This window comes from Arvicanthis niloticus, chromosome 2 (assembly GCF_011762505.2).
Source record: "Arvicanthis niloticus isolate mArvNil1 chromosome 2, mArvNil1.pat.X, whole genome shotgun sequence".
NCBI classification, from domain to species: Eukaryota; Metazoa; Chordata; class Mammalia; order Rodentia; family Muridae; genus Arvicanthis; species Arvicanthis niloticus.
This window is the reverse complement of record NC_047659.1, coordinates 112,332,546-112,352,788: the sequence shown is the minus strand read 5'-3', so window position 1 is coordinate 112,352,788 and position 20,243 is coordinate 112,332,546. Positions and strand designations below refer to the sequence as shown.

At 36.8% G+C, this 20,243-nt stretch overlaps 1 protein-coding gene across 12 annotated transcripts in view; it reads right to left on the bottom strand.

The window, feature by feature from the left end:
• Macrod2 (mono-ADP ribosylhydrolase 2) overlaps nt 1–20,243 on the bottom strand; it is a 1,857,339-nt gene that overhangs the window by 89,537 nt on the left and 1,747,559 nt on the right. For 7 of the 12 annotated variants that reach the window (XM_076929850.1, XM_076929853.1, XM_076929851.1 and 4 more), the window contains one exon: nt 3,579–3,656. In XM_076929850.1, coding sequence (XP_076785965.1) covers nt 3,579–3,656 — 78 coding nt within the window. Of the gene's footprint in view, nt 1–3,578; nt 3,660–20,243 lie in introns of all 12 variants that reach the window. The other 5 variants (XM_076929849.1, XM_076929852.1, XM_034494739.2 and 2 more) reach the window with 1 other exon arrangement.

Here is a 20,243-nt window from a genome sequence, read left to right as displayed (position 1 = left end):
AGCTATGAGTACCACATGAGCAAAAGACAAAATAAACAATTCATTCTTCTGCTTTCCTTCTTTCTCCCTTCTTGATTTAATCATTTTTAAAAATCGCAGCAAGTGTATAGAAAAGCAAAGACAAGAACAACAACAACAACAACAACAAAAACAAAACAACAAAACACATATCTCAAGGTAACCACTAAGGCACACATAAGAGCCACATATTTTTATAACTATTCAGTTTACAATCTCTGACATGCTCCCTCCCAGTCAATAACTCTACGCAGTCACTGAACCGCAATCAACACCATCAAATCCTTTACCCTCTTTTGTCTGAGCTTGGGCAATTGCCCTTGACACATGCTCCAACTGGTCTCAGTCTACAGAGGCACCACCCTCCCATGACTCTGACCAGCAACTCCACATACTTTAGCTTTTATAATTTTCAATTCTGTGTCCACTACAAAAAGATCCCATTGAACCTCTGCCTGAACTGTTTGCCTCTGGGCCATGGCCTGGAAACCCTTCAGGCTATCATCTATCATTTGACACAGGGCTCACTTCCACTTGGGGGCCACTGAGACTTATGTATTAGCACATTTCCTCTCCATGACATGAGGGGAAAAAAAACTAATGGAGGGTGACACTATTCTTGTCTTCCAAGAGAATAAATAAGGCTTATATTTAATGTACCTTCTTCTTAAATTTTTTCATCTATTTCTAACTTTCTACCTGGAACCATTATTTTCTGTCCCTGTGGAGCATCTGGGGATCAACAGACCCACTTTTTATCCACTACAAATTAGCCTTAATTAGTCCATATTCTTGAAACAATTTTTTCCTATAGAGTTTTCCAGTTCCTCAGTGACTATTACTTGGTTGCATTTTCTTTGCATTCCATTGCATCTACTGGAAACTCAGCTATTGGCAGAGTGTTTACTTGATGACTACTTTTTAGACACTTTTACTTTTTAGATGTTCTTTTTACCTTTGAAACTCAGCAGTTCTGTTGTGATTGGACTCACTGTGGATTTATTTCTATTTATTCCGCTTGGAGCACATACCATTTGAAGAAATTTGGCCATTTCAGCAGTTTCACTGTGATGGGTCTACTTGTGGATTTACTTTCATTTGTTCTGCTTGGAGTTCAAAACTTTTGTCCCACAATATCTTTTATCTATATAGAAAGTTGCTCACATAATTCATTCAAATAATGGTGCTGATCAATTTGTACTCTAATTCAATCCATGATATACTTTGGGACTATGTAATGAATAACTTCCCCATACCTTAGTGTTTGTGATCTTATTTTCTCTTTACTACTTTTAATTTGGATAGATTTCTCATATCTAACCTGTGGTCCACAAACTATCTTTCATATGTCTAATATACTGTTAGACCATGAATGTGTTTATTGAGTTAATTTGAGTTAGCACATGTTTTGCTTCTGGCTTGTTTTTACTTTCTTATCTTTGTTTTCAATAACCATTCTCTGCTAAAAAATTCCAATTTTGCCTTCATTACTTTATGAGAATACAGTGTCAGCATCTTTTTAAAAAAATGTTTTACCTATTTTTATTTTATGTGTGTTGGTGTTTTGCTTGCATGTATGTCCTGCACAGTATATCTGACACCATGTGAGAATGTCAAATCCCTTGGAACTAAAGTTACAGACAGTTGTGAGCTGCCATGTGGATGCTGAAAATTTGGACCCAGGTCCTCTGAAAGAGCATCCAGTTCTTTTAACCACTGAGCCATCTTTCCAGTCTTCAGTGTCATTGTTTTCTACTTTGTTGTTATCTGCCATATGTTCAGCTCTTGTAGGCTGACTTCTCTCACATCTGTGTCTTGGCTACCTTACTTCCTTTTATCTGTTTGGTTGAGGATTTTTTTTTCTGCATGTATGTATTAGATATTGTATCTCAGTAATTATTTATAAAAGTTGTTTGATGTGAGAAGGACTTTTCTTGCTCTTGTTACTACTTCATGTGTGTTTTTCTCAGATGTTTGGGAGACCTGGAAGTTGGGCTGGTGTTAATTCCTTTGGGGATGGAGGTAACTTGAAGGTGAGCAGCACTCTTCAGAAAGCAGCTCCCTGGCTGGCTCACTGTCCTGCTAGTGGAGATATCATTGGGTTTTCTACTCACAACCCTTGAAAGGGCTGTAAGAGTCCTTCTGTCTTTTTAGCAACATGACTTCAGACATTTTTTGCTGAAACAGTAAATTACCTAAGAGAAAGGCAGCTTTAGCTTTGGGCTCACTATCCAGAAGGTCACCTTCTCCTGGACCTAGCCTGGCAAGTCTTTATTGTCCTGTTAACTCTTTAACATTTTAAACAGCTTCTCTCTTATACTCATATGTGTGTGTATATATATGAACTCTATATCTATCTATCTATCTATCTATCTATCTATAAATCTATAATTTGTCTGTCATCCATATAATGTGTTAATATTTATATTACATCTGTAGCTCATATGTAATAAGAATAGGATTACATGTAAGATAATATAACCAACTAATACAGTGTATGTATTTGTTGTTTAGGTTGGCAAGTTGGCACTAATGAGAGAAATGACCCAAGTTATTTTGACTTTAATTGGTAAGGATAGAAATAATCTTTGTCACTTTTAAATACTATATACTTGTGAAGTTAAAAAGATAATTGTTTATACTAGTTTGCTACTAAAAATGATTATTTTAGCAGCTTCCATATGTTTAACTTGCACTTTCTCACTCAGAGCCTTCCTGTCGTGCCTTCCTCAGTCTGAACTTTGTTTCCCTTTCTACAGTTAGATTGTAAGATCTAAACAACTGTAAACAAGCCTTTGGTTCAGTTCTTCAAAGCCATGCCTTGATGGCAGTTTTCCTAAATCTTTGTTTTCCCAAGAAACTATTATTTGACAACAGCTTTATGAGATGCAGAAATGGGATCCCAAGCAGCTCAGCCACTCTGGTTTTTCCTGGCAGTTAGGGCTGGGAGCAGACTAAGGCCAGGGTAATTCTGGTGATGTTGCTTATACTGATTTTGTCTTTCTTGTAGCCTTTCTTAGCTACCAATCTTCAGAAATTAGTTGAGGCGATGGAGGTGTCTGTATTTATTTGAATTTTCATTACCTTTGCATATAAATATAATGTATACTCTTACATTCTGGGCATAGACACTGGCTTGCCTTAGGAAAACATCTTTTTTTGCTGTCTATTATTTTTCTACAGATTGCTTTATTTCTGTAGGCTCTGTTACCCTTCTTGGTATTCCAAGGATATGTATATGGAGATTTAGACTCCTGGGCTTAGTCTTCATATGTCTCATATTTATTCTCATTTTTATTGTATATTCATTGCAATGGTTCCAAAACCATTGCTTATAGAATCCAGGCAGGTAACAATAAGCAAAGTGAACGATGCTGGCCTGGTTCAAAAATAATGAGTGACATGGATTGAGGACAGCAACGATATTACATGAAGATGCCAGTGTAAGAAAATAGCATTAGAATTCTATTCTCCTAGAAGAATCCACACCTGGCTTTTAATAGCAAATACTCCTTTGTAGGAAAAAAAACAGCTGAAAAAAAAATGATCACACAACTTACCATTTGGAAGTTCTTGGTCACACACAGAATGATTGGTCACGTCACTGTCTTTTATAGTATTGTCATCCTTTGCAGAATCTGCTAACAAACAAACACACAGAGCCTTTAATCATCATTTTCAAGTGGGAAAAGGAGCTTCTTCTATTGCTAACTGAGTGGATTTATATTTAAGACAACACGCTTTATTATTTTAAACTGTAACCATTAAAACAAATATTTTTTTTTTTACCATCAAAGACTAGTTTCTTAAACTACTGCCTAAGAAAGCAATATAAAGCTTCAAAAGCAGCAAAAAGTAATGGAGGTATCTTTAGTGCAGAGAAGAAAGCATACAGCAGGCTTCATGTACCAGTGAAAGTCTCAGAAATGTGGGCATGAAAGGAGGGCCAACCAGAAAGGATTAAAGAAATATCTAATTTTAATGTTTTCAATGGTGTGTGTTCTAGTTACACACATATGTGAGGGTCAAGTCTCCAGTAAACTCAGATACTGAATCTTGGAAATCTAATCACAAGCAAGGTCCTCCCAAGGTCCCAAAACAGTTGACAAAGGCAAAAAGGGGGTGCAGAGCTTCTACTTTGTACAAAGTGATTCTCATCCTCAAGTGCCCTTTAAAATGTCCAATCAATAGATATTCACTTAAAAATATTTTTTATTCTAGTGTGTGTGTGTGTGTGTGTGTGTGTGTGTGTGTGTGTGTACATATACAGCGAGAACACCATGACATGCATGTAGAAATAAATGGACAACTTGTGCTAATTGTTTCTTTCCTTTTGCTCTGTAGGTCTTGGGAATCAAACTCAGGTCATCAGGAGGCTTGGTGCTAGGCCTCTTTTTTTGATAAGTCTTCTTGCCGGCCCCTACATGCTCAATTTTAATGTTACAGCTTATATTATAGAACAACTAACATTGCTCAAAAGATTCTGTCATAAAGAACTCCTGCAAATCAAGAAGGATGGACATTGAGTCTTCTCTGGAGGATCTTGAAAAAGGGCACTGCTCACCTATCAGTAGGTGAGCAGCTATACAGAAGTAGGCCTTCCATCATTTTTCAAGTACTTGTTGAGGGCTAACTACATGGTAGATACTGTTCTAGCCTTGGAGATCCAACAGGGAATAGATGTTTGCCTTCATGAAACTTTACATAGCTGAGAGGGACAAAACTCAAGGTCCCTACATATCACTAGCTGGTCTTGTTAATATGCAGCTGGGAAGAAAACTGAAGCCATCAAACCTCATGTAATTCCTATGAATTGTTTTTTCTCTTGGTTTGTGCCTTTTGGCTGGGTTCTAAGGCTTTGACAGAGCAAAGTCAGATAGAAACTAAAATAAAATTTTGTTTGTTTGAATCTCTTCCCTGTCTCCCTCTCTTCCATCCTCCCCTGCTTCTCAAAACTGGAGGATAGCTTCAAACACTATCATGTGTTTCGATTGTTATGAGAAGTGCGTTTCTTCAGCTTGTCATAAGCAACATTTGACGGACAAGTGAGAAACCTGGGTAGTTACCGTATGATTTGGCTTTAATAACCAATGAATCAAGTATACACTGTAGTGTGCAGCTTTAATTAACTGCAAATAATTCTCCCCACCCCCCAGGGCAAGTGCTTAATCCTCTGCACTGCTTCTCAGTTCTTTCTGAGCTTGACAATAAGTTTAAAAGTCAGAAATTGGAAGCAAAATTGAGCACAGACACATTTCCTGAAACTGTTATCTCTTGTATGTCAAAAATGGCAAAACTAACTCTCATTAAAATAAGCTTTTTAATGTTGGCGCTAACACCAAACAGAAGACTGAAGAGAAAGCCTTCAAATGTCTTTTTTCCACCAAGAATAAAAAATGGTTAAAAGAATTTCTGTCAGCATAAGAAAGTGTTTTAGTTTTCTAATTTATAGAAAATACTATAACTTAAGTAATTTCACACAACAGTCATTTCTTTCAATATTAACACTGTGATCCATGTATATTTGAAATATGTTAATTTATACAGAACAGTAACCACATATTGTACCAAATATTATTTTCAAATGTCTATAAGTTTGTTCATTTGTTTGTTGGTGTTTTTAGTTTAGTTTTTGCTATGGAACCCAGGCTGGGCTGGATCCTGTAATCCCCCTGCCTCTTCCTTTTGAGGACTGAGATTACAAGGATACCTCTACACTCAGCTAAAGAGTATCTTTTAGACAGTTAGATTATGTGTTCTGAGTTCATAAGCTTATAATAGAATGATTTATATAAAGTAGATGGAAAGCATTTGAGAACTGAGTCATGACACTCTACCCATTTCTGTAGCCCTGACCTATCTACTGTGCACACCTGTGTGTGTGTTCTTTTTCTCACATTATTTACCACATTTGATAGTGGTGAGTCATAACTATGAAAGTCTGAGAACAAAGTGAAGGATAGGATTGACAGGAGTCTGATCTAAAAAATCCAGCACATTTCCAGATCTGCATTGTGAGACATTAATATCCTTCTACAACCATAAGCTGCTGGGTGCTTTTGGTGCTATTATCCTTGTAAAACAAATACACTGGCTAGCCAAAGCTCATTTACAGCTAGCATGTCTGTGTCTGTAGTGCCCATTGCAGTCCGCAGTCTCATTGGTGTGCTCATTGCGGTGGGGTGGAGGAAGCCTACAACAGCAAACTGTTTTTTACTATATTGCTTCTACCAGGACTCTCCCTCTGCTCTCTGACATGGGTCAGTTAACAGCTTCCACAGAGGACTTTATAAGCCAGGTCTGGTGCCTAAGGCCCAGCTCCAAAAAGAGAATTGTTAAAAGTGGTCCTAAGAACGCTTTTATTCCTACAAAGCAGCCCATTTCCTTGTCCTTGGTCCATGTCAGATTCTTGCCAAACAGCCCCCCAAAGCTCTCTGCCTCTCCCCCTTTTTTATTTCATAAACAAGACTGAGCCTGATTGGCCAAGGACAAGGAAGTGGGCTTCAGGCAGGAATCTGACATTAGGCTAGAACAAAGATGTAATTTCAGACAGGAATCTAAATCTTAGGCTAGAACAAGGAAGTAGGCTTCAGACATGAAAATGACTTTGGGCTAGGACAGGGAAGTTGGCTCATATATTTTGATCATCCTGATAAGTACTTAGAAACAGTGATCACAGGAGTGTTCACAGAATTTTGTTTATTGCCTTGCTTGTTCTTTGACTATTTGTGTTTATTGTCTTGCTTGTTCCTTGACTATTTGCATCTATTATATTGCTAGTTCTTCAAACTAGAACTGACCTTAATATTTGCATGTAATTAAAATAGTACAAAAGCAAAAAGGAGGAGGGAGGATGGGATAGGGAGGTCCTAGGGAGGGGAAATGGGGATAGAGGTTGGTATTTGAAATGTAAATAAATAAAATATCCAATAAAAAAAGGAAAAAAAGAATGCTTTTATTTTCTATTTTTTTGTTTTGTTTTGTTTTGTTTTGAAGCAGGCTTTTCCTTTATAGTTTAGACAGGTCTGAACTGTCAAGCCTCCTGCTTCAGCCTCATTCGTGCTAGTATCATCGGCCTGGGTTAGGACACAAAGCTATAGCATATCTTCTTCTAAGTTAGGGGTTAGAAAACTGTAGCATGAGGGCCAAGACAGAGCATCACCTATTTTGGTATGACCTTGTGCTATGGATGAATTTATTGAAAACAAGATAATAATATATTATGATACTTTAAAAAGTATGTAAAATTCCAATTTCAATGAGCCTGTATTTCAATAAATCTGTATGGAGACACAGCCATGCTTCTTTGTTTATACATTAAATAAAGTAAAATACAATGCACATCATATTTTACTTTATTTTTGACTTCTTTAGGGAGTTGATTTAAAATTACTGAAGCAACTTTTGAGCTTACAAACTCTGCACCGTTTTACTTAATACATAGAGTATATCTCAGTGGCTCCACAATACAACCAATTGTTAATTTCAAAATTATATAATGCTACCAAATAAATATAGCACATTATAAATTCTAAGACATATTCTGATGTTAGGTATGAAATACCTGAAAGAAAATAAAACTCAGAGATATGTTATTTGAATATATCTGTGTATATACACAAATGCTATGGATGGAGAGGGCCTGGCCAGGGGAGTTGGCTATGGTGGTAGACTAGGTGCCTTTACAAAAGAGGACCAAGAGACACATCTCATCTCCCCCTCATGTGAGGACATAGCACAAAGGGTCTATTTGTGGATAGAAGGTGGAGATCAGCAGTCAGGGATGCAGGCAATGCCTTGGTCTTGGACTTTGCAACCTCCAGAATTACAAGAAATGCACTGGTTTTGTTTAGAAGCTATTTTATTTATGACCAAATATTATTTATGATAACCAGGCTAGGAAGCATTGCACATGGTAAGGAAAGGGTAGATTATCCATCTGCAAGTTCCACAGATCACCTTAAAAATGGGCTTGTCTGTGCTGAGCCCTTCTGCTACATTGAAGTTGCATTTTTTTCTAATTCTAAAAATTATCATTCAGGAACGTTAAAAATGTAAAATAGTTATCACCCAATTCTCAGTTTCAGTCATTTTTTTCTAATAGCAGAAACTGGAATTAAATTTATATAGAGATTCTGACTTTCAAAATCTGTAAGGTCAATGTCATATTTAAGAATTTTTTCAAATGCAAATAGTAAATCAAATATTCAAACCAAAGGTCTACACATAGATGTGCTTTTAAGATTAATAAGAATTTTAAAAAGTACTTTCATAAGTTTCTTTTCAAAATCTCATTTAGAAATTTGAAAAAGATTTAAAAGAATATTTAAAATTGATTAAAGTGAGATGAGAAATTCCATAAAGCAGGGGAAATTTAGGAAATAGTCACTTAATGTCATCGCACACTTCTATCAGGAAGAAACTTGGGTGGGTTAAGGCTGTGATGACAAATGATAAAGTTTTTTTACTTTTGATTTTTTTTCTAAAATTATCTAAACTATAAATCCATGTAAATAGTTGCTTTAACATGAGATTGTTTCAGTACAAGTATTCTTAGCCTGGAGATCCCTGGATCTACTCTAGAGACCATAGATACTCCCAAAATGATACACTAAAGAACATGTATTTGTTCATATGTTCATCTTTTCTTTCAAAGGAGAGTTTCTATTACATTCTCATAGGGATGTATGACCCCAGAGGATTAAAAACAGCTACAAACATTCATATACTAGTGTTCATGATGCTGTGGCTTTCTAAAAGATTTTCAGAACTATGCTTTTAAGACAAATTTAAAAAATGAGATGTATCTAGTACATACAGAAGACCCAGTTGGGTAGGGGTGGGGGGAAGTAAAAAAGAAAAAGAACCGAAACCAAAATGTTTTATGCCAAGATAACATTGCAAGGTATCACACTAAATGCTATTTTTGACATCACTAAAAAAAGTTGGCCTCAGAGAGGGAACACAGCTAAGAATGCAAACAGCTTCAGAAATATGTTAAAGAGTCCATGTATATTACATCTATAGAGACAACCGCTAATAATGCATGATATCCAATTGTCTCTTGGTACCTGCACATTTTCCTTTCCAGAACTTCAGTGTAAGACAACAGATGATTAACTGTCTCTGAAGACACTCCCAAGGCAGTAGTCTACAAACTGCATCTAGCTAGAGTAGGAGCCCTGAACTATCATTAAACTGATGACAGGCCATCATTTTTGGTATACGATCTTTAATAGGTTTTTACAAAATAAATGTTGGACATCACAAATGTATAAATCTTTACCCTGAACTAGAGCTTGATGCAAAAGTAACACAGAAACAATCAGCTGGAATTGTTTTTATTTTTGTCTTGTTTTGGTTTGGTTTTGATTCTTATAAATTGGGTTGACTTGACCAAGTCAAACATTTAGCCTGGCCAGCTCACTGGGATTTCCTTTTGTTATGTGAAGCAATTAGGAAGAAGGTAATCTGCCCTCCATTTGACCAGAGTGCTTGTCCACACTGAACTAGAGTCTAGTGACTGTGTTCTCATGGATGTGGAAACAGTTACTTATTTATGTACAAAGGATGCACATAACCATCCATTCCTCCAGGATTCGGCTATGGATGAGCTGACAGTGGCTGGTCCCAGTGAGGTTGGATACACAAGGATGAACTATATTTACCTAACACATATCCAGATACTCAAACAGGACATGGCTTTGGTATCAGGAGGTCCAAATGAGCTGTGGTTGCTCGTTTGTCTTCATTATGCTCTCATTAACTCCCATTAAAAGGTGGCCAATAATTCCTAGAGAGTTGGAATTCAGGCTATAATAGCCTTTGAAGTATGTTAGAAAGCTACTGCCATACACAAATAATTCAGTTTCTATTAGGCAATACATTCTAAATACCAGGGAGCTTATTTCAAACAGTTTGAACATGCCTTATTGGAACAGAAATCATTCTGTAGGTTATTATTGAATATTCAAGCATGTTGAAAAAATCAATCATTTTGATGGATAAATACTAACGGAAGACTATGAATCTGCACATAGAACTATAACTTTTATTACTCTATGGAAATCCATTCACCTTTCAAAATATCAGGTTCTGCATATAGAAATGAAGAGTGTTCCATAATCTTTTGAAGTTACTTTACAATGCTACTCTGAGGGTTTGATAAAAACATATTGGTTAGACAATACCTCTTTGTCACCATTAGTGCTGCCTTCATCTAACTTCTTTACTAATAATCTAAGGGTTAATAGTGGCAGGCACTGTAGCATGGGACCAGAGCCATTGTCTCCTTCCTTAACTGAGCATCTGGACTAAGAACTATCACAACGCAGAACAGAACAGCTGGATGCAAAGTTGAGATGGACCATGATGGAAAAGAAATGCTTAATTACCCTTTCCATCAAGTTAATTTTTCCCCTTTGGCAATGTAAACAAAGGAAAATCTGCTCTTATTCTTGGTTGCCTGTAGTTTGGTTGCTTCAGTATCCTTGACCTCCTTTTTCTGACCTTAACTTTCTCCATCTTGCAAGGTGTCACACTGCAGTTCTTCTTGACATTATTGAAAAGCAAATCTGGCTCAGCCTCAGGCATGAGCTATAGCTAAGGCTCTCAGTATGAATAGAGTTGGGGTTCTACAAGGTAGCACATTGACATAAAGTGTCTATTGTACAACATGGCACATATAGTTAACAACAGCATGTTATTTATTATTGCTCTTTGGTATCCTCATAGGATGTTTTCCTTCCTGGACCCCTCCAAATACTGAAGTCAATAGATTGTGTGTGTGTGTGTATAAATATGTGTATGTATAGGTATGTGTGTGTGTATATGGTATATGTATGTAAATATATAGTATATGAATGTATATATATGCATCTATAAATATAAAATACTTTAGATTTTTCTAGATTTTTTTACAGCACCTAATAAAATATAAATGCTATAGAAATCATTGTTATGAGGATTAGGAAGAATGCCAAGAAAGGTGAGTTTTTACTCACCTTTCACACTTTGAAACATTTTCCTTCTAAGACCTTGATGCCCAGTTAGTTGAATAGGCAGATGCAATATTCATAGACAAGGTAGTCAGCTATTTTTAAAATCGCTAAAAGAGTAGATTTTTAAAGGTGGTTTTTTTTTTTTTTTTTAGAAAAAAAAACCCAACAGTATCTGAGGTACTGCAGAAATTATTTTTTCTTGACTTAATCATGCTACAAAACTGATGTATACTAGAGCTCAGATTGAGAATGTTCTCCAAAGGCCCATATGGAGCATATGGAGTATGTAAAGACTTGATCTTGACATTATTGATAAATTACTGGAATCTTCTAAGGAGGGAAGTTTCAGGTCATTGGGTGCTTATTAAAGGGACCTATGAGACCTTGACAGTTTCCTTCCTCACCTTTCAAACTGGTGTATAGCCTTTCTCTCCCACATATTCCAGAAATGATGGATTACTTCACTACAGATTCAAAAGCAGTGACGCCACAAACCAGGGACTGAAACTACTGAGATTATTGAAAAACAAAAAACAAAACAAAACAAAATAGAAAAACCTTTTGTCTTACTAACTTGATGTTCTCAGGTATTTGCTATGCTAACTGAAAGCTGGCTACTGCAATGTATTTCAGAATTTCATGTTGTAAATTGTAAGTGCATAAAATCTGTTTTCCAGTTTTCTTTTTTTTTTTTAAATTTTATTTTATATTTTATTTACATTTCAGATGCCATCCCCTTTCCCCATTTCCCCTCCCTAGAAAACCCCTGTCCCATGGCCCCCCTTTCATTTTTGCTTTTATACAATTTTTTTAAATGTTAATCAAAGGATTTATAAGTTTGGTAATGCTCAATCAGAAGCGTAACCCAATACACAACCTAGATATAAAAACTATCTTTGACTGGTGGAGACATGTGAACATCTGCCTCCATGCCCCCTCTCTCTTTTTCTCTCTCATCACCTAGCTTCTCCTCTCCTTCATCTTTTCTCCTTACTCCATCTCTTCCTCTCAGTACTCCTTCCCACTTAGCTCCTCCTATATATCACTCTTCCTGTTAAAGTAAAACTTTTCTCTCAAAATACAATTAGAGCATACTTATTCCTAATTGTTCCAGTGAGGTACAAGATAGTCCTAATACCCAGTCCATCATTTTGTTGACTAACCAGAACCTCTGTCATCTCTCCTAACTAAAACACTTACTTTTGATCCTGGCTTTTTTTTTTTTTTTTTTTTTTTTTTTTTTTTTTGGCTTTAGAATGAATGTCAGCTGGAAACCATCTACTCAGATCTTTTCTCTCAAAGTAAATAGCCAGGATTGGCTATGAGACTATAGGTCTTCAACCCCGTCAGAAATCCAGAATGACTGAGTTAACTGAAGTTATGGGAAGCACTAAACATAGCTTCTAAAACTTAGCCAATTTATAGAGACCGCTGAACACCTGAAAAGCCCCTATACTACCGAACGTTGGAGCATCAAATCTTCAGCCTTCTGGCCCAGAGTCATCTGACAGACCTTATTGATGCAGGATTATTAAGGGCTGATTACTCTGTCTAGGCAGATATAATCAGTCGACTATTCTGCATGTGTGTCCTTTTCTGGACAGTAATTAGTCTGTAGATGGAAAGAGGCAGTTCTTGCCTAGTGGCTGTCACCACAAAACTGGCATAACTCCAAGGATGCTCAATTTCTTCTTAGAATCCAGGACAGGAAGCTGTCAGGAGCAGACAGGTCTCTAATCAGAATGGACATTAATATATAAATATTTGTAGCATCAATTCTATGGACTTCTGATGTTTTGAAAACCAACTATCCATGTAAGGTAACCTGGACTGTTGTCTGTTAACTCCTCTCAGCTATTTCTAAATAAAATATGGGAAACCTCCTAATAGTAAACTCAAAGCCATGAATTTTCTATAGTCCCTTAACTGCAATGTATTTCAGAATTTCATGTTGTAAATTATAAGTGCATAAAATCTGTTTTCCAGTTTTAAAAAAAAAGTTAATCTACAAATGTGAGACAATAAAAGTAGTTTATTTACATTTCAATGTAATTTTGTCAGACAATAAAAGGCTATTGTGATTGGACCAAGCCGACCCCACCCCTAGAAGAATGATAAGGGCTTTTATAGTTATCTTTGAGCAGTGGGTTATTCTTCAGTTGTCTTATTTCAACAACAGTCTGTAAAAACTGTGTCCACATTCACAAATGCATTCACTCAGGTCTCCTGATCCTTCAGTCAGAGTCTTAAAAGGCAAATGGAGAGGCTACTCATAAGTAGAGACTTTCTAGAGTTTTCAAAAACTAACTCAGCCCACTCTGTTGGATCGTAACTCATCTCTCTCCGCAAAAATAATGCAACATAATGGCTGGAGACAGAAATAAGAATAAGGGATCTTTGTGGGAGTAATTAATTCTATGTGAACTTTAAGAGTTGGGCATTTTTTTTTTTTTTTTTTGACCACAGATTTGTTTCTCATATTGGGACGGCCCACAAAACACATCCAACAAATGAGCAAAGAATATAGATTCATGGGATTCCATTTTCTTATGTGCTTTCTTTTTTCTCTTTTAATTGTTTTTATTTCTAAAACTTTCAACCATAGGGATTACTTCAGAGTAATGAAGCACACGAGCACAGTTATTTTACTCATATTCTATTAATGTATGTTCAAACTCAATTTAATTTTTGATCATTGGTATATAATCAATATATATAATTGATAGGAAAATGGTAACAGCAAAGGTCTAAAGTCAATCTGCTTCTCTTCCTCATGCTCCTGCCCACTTCTGGGATCTCTCTAGAGCTAGAGTCCATAGAGTAGAACCAGGCCTGTCTAGAAAAGCCTGTGTTTACCTTCTCTGATCCTGCTAGACTACTCTCAAGATTGTTCTAGTGGATGGGGTTTTTGAGACTGACTGGGAATGCTACCCTGGATAGAAGTGACAAGCACTAAGTACCTGTTGTTGACCCCAAAGGAATCAAAGGTTAAGATAGTCATTATGTCACTTCCTCGTGAATATACTTCTGAAACTATCCCACATCTTTCTCAAAGGAACACTGCCTCATATCTCCTTAGCAGTGTATTGCTTGCTAATACAGTTCATTGGGAATGTTTTCTTCTCTGTTTCATTTCTTTATTTCTCATCTGTGCTTTTGATACCACCACCAAGTATACAATGTACATCTTGAAATTCAATTTTGTGGGAACCCAAACCAAGACACCCGGGATAATCACCAATATTTTTTCGAAGACTTAGTGTCTAAACTGAGTTATCATCTTCTTTTCCTATTTGAGCTGTATTATTATACTATGGTGACTTTAACTAGTAACATAGAGAACAGTGCCTTTCACCTGATCAGGGAAAAACGGGGGAGAAGTTACCAAATGGTATACCATATTACCCTGACACTTGGGCTGCAGATAATGATGAAGGATAGGTTCTGGAAAATGTCTACAGTTTGGATCACAGCCTTTAAAGTCTCTTGATTGAAAGAGTCCCATGACAGGGGAGGAATAATCATAGATTATTAGGCATTGACTAGTTTCTGAATGGATGGTTGGCAAATAAGCTACATAGTCTCTTGGGGGAACTGCTTTACCAGCTCCTGTCTTATGAATGATGCAAGGTAAAGGAATATTGAAGGGATATTCACCCCCCAATTCTCTGATCAACAGCATGCATCACTCTTATATAACTTAAATATATGAATATTCTTGTAGGTACATTATTTAATTTTACCTTTATTATCTAAGTATGTATATACAGGCACTTGCATTTATGCTAAAGTGCTTTTTACAAATATTACTTTAAAAAGTTTGGCATTCTTTTAGATCCATCTTTTAAAATTCTACTTTTATATATATTTCATAATGAACAAAATTCAGGAAACTTGTATCAGACCAAAACTGACAGAAAGTTAAAGGGTGGAATAGGTTTGTCATATAGAATAAAACAAATTTACTAAATTTTATTATCAAATATGTGTCTGGTTGTAGCAAACAATCATGTGATACTTAGTGTTGCAAGAAATGGCTATATAGAGGTGTTGGAATGATGAGGATAATATTTTCCATGTGAACTGAGAAATATGTATTAAATACTGGAGGTTGAAGACATATTTCAGCGGTAGAATTCCCACCCTCTAAAGTGCTATGACTTGGGATCAGTACTCAGTAATAGAAAAAAGGAATACTATAAAATGTTATTTTATGAGGATCCTGAGAAATATATCAATGATTAACGTTAAAATGTGTTATTTTCTACTTTCAAAATAACCTAATTGCAGCAGAAAATTACAGTGAATTTGAGATGCCAGCACTGTGGGATGATCAGCAAGAACCGCAGCAGCCGTGGAGTGGAGTCAACCAGAGCCTAGAATGCTACAGAGGGCAGATCTGGAAATGAGCCCAGAAGATTATGTATGGACCCCAGACATTGGAACAAGAAACTGTAAAGTTGAAGTTTCCTTGGATAAAACACAAGATATTAGAGATGTCAGAGCTGTGGGATGCCCACTGAGGAAAGCTGCTAACAGGGAGTGGAACCAGCAGAAGAGAAAAAAGTTTGTTGCTGCTGAATGCCAGATCTGCCAACAACAATCAACAAGGATGAAAGGAGTTGGAGATCTGAGGAGAACTTTGACATTGGACATGGAGTCTTGGAGTTTGACAAGCTAGCTTTGTCTTGCTTTGGTCCAGTATTTGCTAACTATGATATTTTGGAAGGGTAATATATATCCTATGCTATGATATGTTGGAAATATATGATCTACTTTTTGATTTTGGTCTTATAGGGAATTACAGTTAAGAAATTGCATGAATCTCAGAAGATACTTTGAGCTCTAGACTTTTAAATATTGATGAGACTATGACAGATGAAAGGAGTTTTGAAATTGAACTAAATATATTTTGCATTATGCTATGGCTAGGTATGGCCCCCATAGATTCATGTGTTTGAACAAGCCTGTAGGAGTCAGGGAGTGGAATGTGGTGGTTTGAATATGCTTAGCTCAAGGAGTGGAACTGTTAGGAGCTGTACTTTTGTTGGAGTAGGTATGGCCTGGTTGGAAGATGTGTTTCACTGTTAGCATGGGCTTTGAGACCCTCCTTCTAGCTGCCTGGAAGACAATCTTCTCCTGGGTGCATTTGGATCAAGATGTAGATCTTTTGCCTTCTCTAGTCCCAGTCCTGCCTGGATGCTGCCATACCACCCATCATAATAATAATGAACTGAACCTGTAAGCCAGCCCCAATTAAATATTGTCTTTTATAAGAGCTGCCTTTTTCGTGGTGTTTCTTCACAGCAATGGAAATCCTAACTAAGACACTGATGGATATAAACATACTGCTAAGTGAACTCATTAAAGGTTTTTTTTTTTTTTTTTTTTTTTTTTTTTTTTTTTTTTTTTAACAGAACATATGACACTTGGAGAGAAAAGTGGTGGGATAAGAAATGAGGGTGCATTTGATCATAACACATTTGATGTGTGTATGAAATTCTCAAGCAACAAAAATGGAGGGAAAAATAGACTTATCTACTGTACTGGGTCAAGGAACCCTGCAATCACGTCAGACATATGGTGAGAAGAGATAACCCTAAGGGTATAATAGTGTTTTTCAGATCTTGGTGGTAATCAACAGCTTTCTAATAGGACTTAAGGCCTTCCCAAACAGAAACATCATGCCTAATATGAACATCTGGCCAACCACCCAGAGCTAGTGAGGATATGGATCTTAGAGGAGACTCTATTACTATCATTTCACTAAACAGCATTACCCCTAAAAGAATTCTAAATACCTATTCTTATATGCACAGATAAGTGTAGCTTTCACCCCTCATCAAAGCAATGTCTCTTTGTTACAAAATAAAACAATTTCAGAAAACCACAATAGTCAAAATATAGAGAGTCGATTGTAAGGTTACCAGCCCTAACTGATACATTGGCAACACAGGTCCTGCAACTTAGGCTAAGGAAACATTATGGAAGAGAAGACGAGAAGTTTTTAAGAGCCAGAGGACCAGGAAAGCTATTGTGAGATTGTATCTCCTAAAAATGGCAGAGAAGTTTCACCCATGATACCTCAGCAAAATGGCTGATCAATAAGACCTGAACAATTGTATCATCAATAGACATGCTGACATGGAAGGCAGAAATCTCACAGGGCTTTATCTATAGGCAAAGAACTGTAGGCAACCAAGGAATTCAGAGTGCCAGTGATGAGGCTGCCCTAATTGATTATCAAATATAAGTGCTCAGCCCCCCAAATCATACACATACAAATAACACTAAAAGGACTGAACAGGTCATATTTATAAATGTAACAAAAACAACAAATGCAAAAGAGGCTGTGGCTCCAAGAGAGAGCAAGGGGGATACATGGAATTGCTTTGAGAGAGCAAAGGGAAGAGGGGAAATGATATAATTATTTTATTTAAAAAAGTGTGAGGAAAAACAAGGTATGAAGAGCTATTTGCAAAAAGAAGAATTAAGTCATGTTTTTATTAAATGTGAAGTGGGAATTTCAGGATTTTAAAAATAATTGTAGTAGTAATTGCAATACACCAAAGTGTATTGGCCAAGCATTAGTAGCATTTCTAATTGAGAGATATACCAGTGCAATTCTCCAAAAGGTAATGTCACCTTATGAGCCATCAGTGTCTAATGTTCTAATATTGATGGAAAATATGAGAAGTCTATCATGAGTCTACCATGTAAAGACTGAATTACCTTCAAACACATTTGTGATCACTTAATTTATTTATTTTTTCCTGTTGAAGCACTATTGTAAATAGAACCAACACAACTTTTAGGTTAGGTCTCATTGTCAAAGTGTAGTCATGGGATTTGGGCTAACTGTGTTAGTACATAAGGCTGATGGCTACTGTACTGGGGATGGGATGGAGAGATGCTAAATCTACATTTTCCAAAGTTTTCACCTTTGTCTTTCTCTTAGTTTTTAGGGCAATTATTTCTTCTTTAAAGAGTTTTAAAGTGAAGATTTTATAGAAAGATTCCCCCTGGAGTCAACTAGGGACAACAAAAGAAACACATTGCTTGGGACTCATCCAAAGTTGAGAACATTGGAGGGATGCAGCCAAGTGGAGAGTAAGAAGGAGGGACCAGCCACAACCAGACTGAGTATAAGGGGTAGAAAACTATAGCTCAGCCAACAATCGTCTCTAAGAAACTAGAAAATATACTGTGGCTTATAGAGCAGCCTATCCAAAGGGAACGGCTTGAAGAATGTGTACTTAAGTACACTCAGAGAATTTTCCTGGGCGCACTGAACTCTTTATATACAAATGGTATCTAATGGCAGAAAATGTTTGCTTTGTGTTGACTTGACCCAAATATCCTAGTCTGGTATTCTCAGTCCTCTACAGTCACGGCACTTTTCTCAGCAACTGATGATTGACTGGATGATGGGTCTGTCATTTAGGTCAAGAAAGTTTGTCCATTGTACCCATTGTTCATTGTATCTAAAATAGATCTTTGGTGTCCTACTTTCGTCTGTTTGTAAGTGGTCTTCTTGCAGATGGAATAGCTTCTGTGTGTGCTTTTGGATTCTAGCTCATGGCTCACTTTTCCTACTTACATTAGAGTTAACCCGGGGCCAGCCATCTTCCACAATACCTCTCTTTTGGTAAGTTTCAGTATGTTCCATTCCCAGCACTTACCATGCTGTGGCTGGTCTGACCTAGTTTATCTTTCAGCTATGCACTCTCTGACTAAGGACACTCTTGTTCCACAGTTCACTTTCCTTATTTTAAACTTGTCTAAAAATTGTAGTTAGATGAGAGCCGAGGATGAAATTATTGAAGCATGTAACTTTTTTTTTTTAGATGGGAAACTGGTTTACAATGAGGGCTACATAATTACCAGCTAACGATAGTTTTGTTATTTGGCATTTTTTAATGCTCCTCTCTATTTTTTCATCTAGACTGTAAAGTCCTTGAAGGGCAAGAACTGTACTTTTTAATTACATTACATCTTACTAACAGTTAAGGCCAAATAAAAATCTGTTGGTTGGTGGCTGTAACACACTACAACAAATTTTAATTGGTAGCTCTTTGTAGGCCATATTGTGTACTAATCACTAAGGATCAATTGAGAGCCAACATAAATACTATCTTTCTCCTGATAGAACTTAAATTACTGTGATGGTAGGAGTTAGAGACATAGCTGTATAATGACTATTTAACACACAGGGTCCTGAGTTTGATTCTCAGCAAAGCAAATTGCTCATTCTATACTCCCAAACACAAAACAGGAGATAAGGGTGTGTCTTGATTGATAGAGTGCTTGCTTAGGATGCTCGAAGACCTGGATTCCATACATAAAACTACATAAACCAACCATGGTGTCACATGCCTCTGATCTTAGAACTAGAGAGGAAAAGGCAGAAGGGTCAGAAATTCAAGGTCATTCAGAGTTCATTCATTGCATAGTGAGTTCAAGAGTGGGCTGGGCTATATGAGCCTCTAAAATTCAACCCAACAAACAATAACCAAAGACCTACAAACAAAGGATGCTAAAGAACAAAATAGCCTTTCCAAAGAGCAGTGAGCATTATAAAGTGATGCAGGGCTCAGATGCAGGTTTAGTGGAAATGGGACACATGTAAAACATGCCAGTGAAGGGGCTGGTACAAATGAGCAGAATGATTTGTGAGGGAGCAGAGGAGAGCACAGAGCTGGTGTCTCAATGTCATGCAACACCTTACAGGGGATGATTGTCAAGGTAGGCAAACATCTGCACTTGGACTTTCCTTAGACTTGCTGAACATAGCTGTCTGTTCAATGTGTTAATATGTGAAAGTACTCATGCAGCAGACAACAACATATGTCCCATCGTGAGTTGATACCATGTGCCAGGGCTCAGTGTGGCTTCAGTTCTGTCCAAACTTCATTTATTAGCTGACATGAAGAGTGTGAGCCTTTGTCACATGTAGCACTGCTGAGTGAGTGACTTGAATATAATTTTGGGACAAGGAAATAATGCAAATAATAAAACACAATGAAAGGGAAGAATAGGTCTGCTATAAATCCCAGAGCAGGTGAAAACCTAAACATACGATTGTTTGGTGATGGGATCATAAAAATAGAGGACAGGAAGAAGGGAAAAAGGAAGAGGAAGGAGTGTCTATGTGTGTTTCTTAATTCAGAGCAGATCAATAACTAAAGAATAAGGAAATCTCCATTGAAACAAAACTAGCTTCAA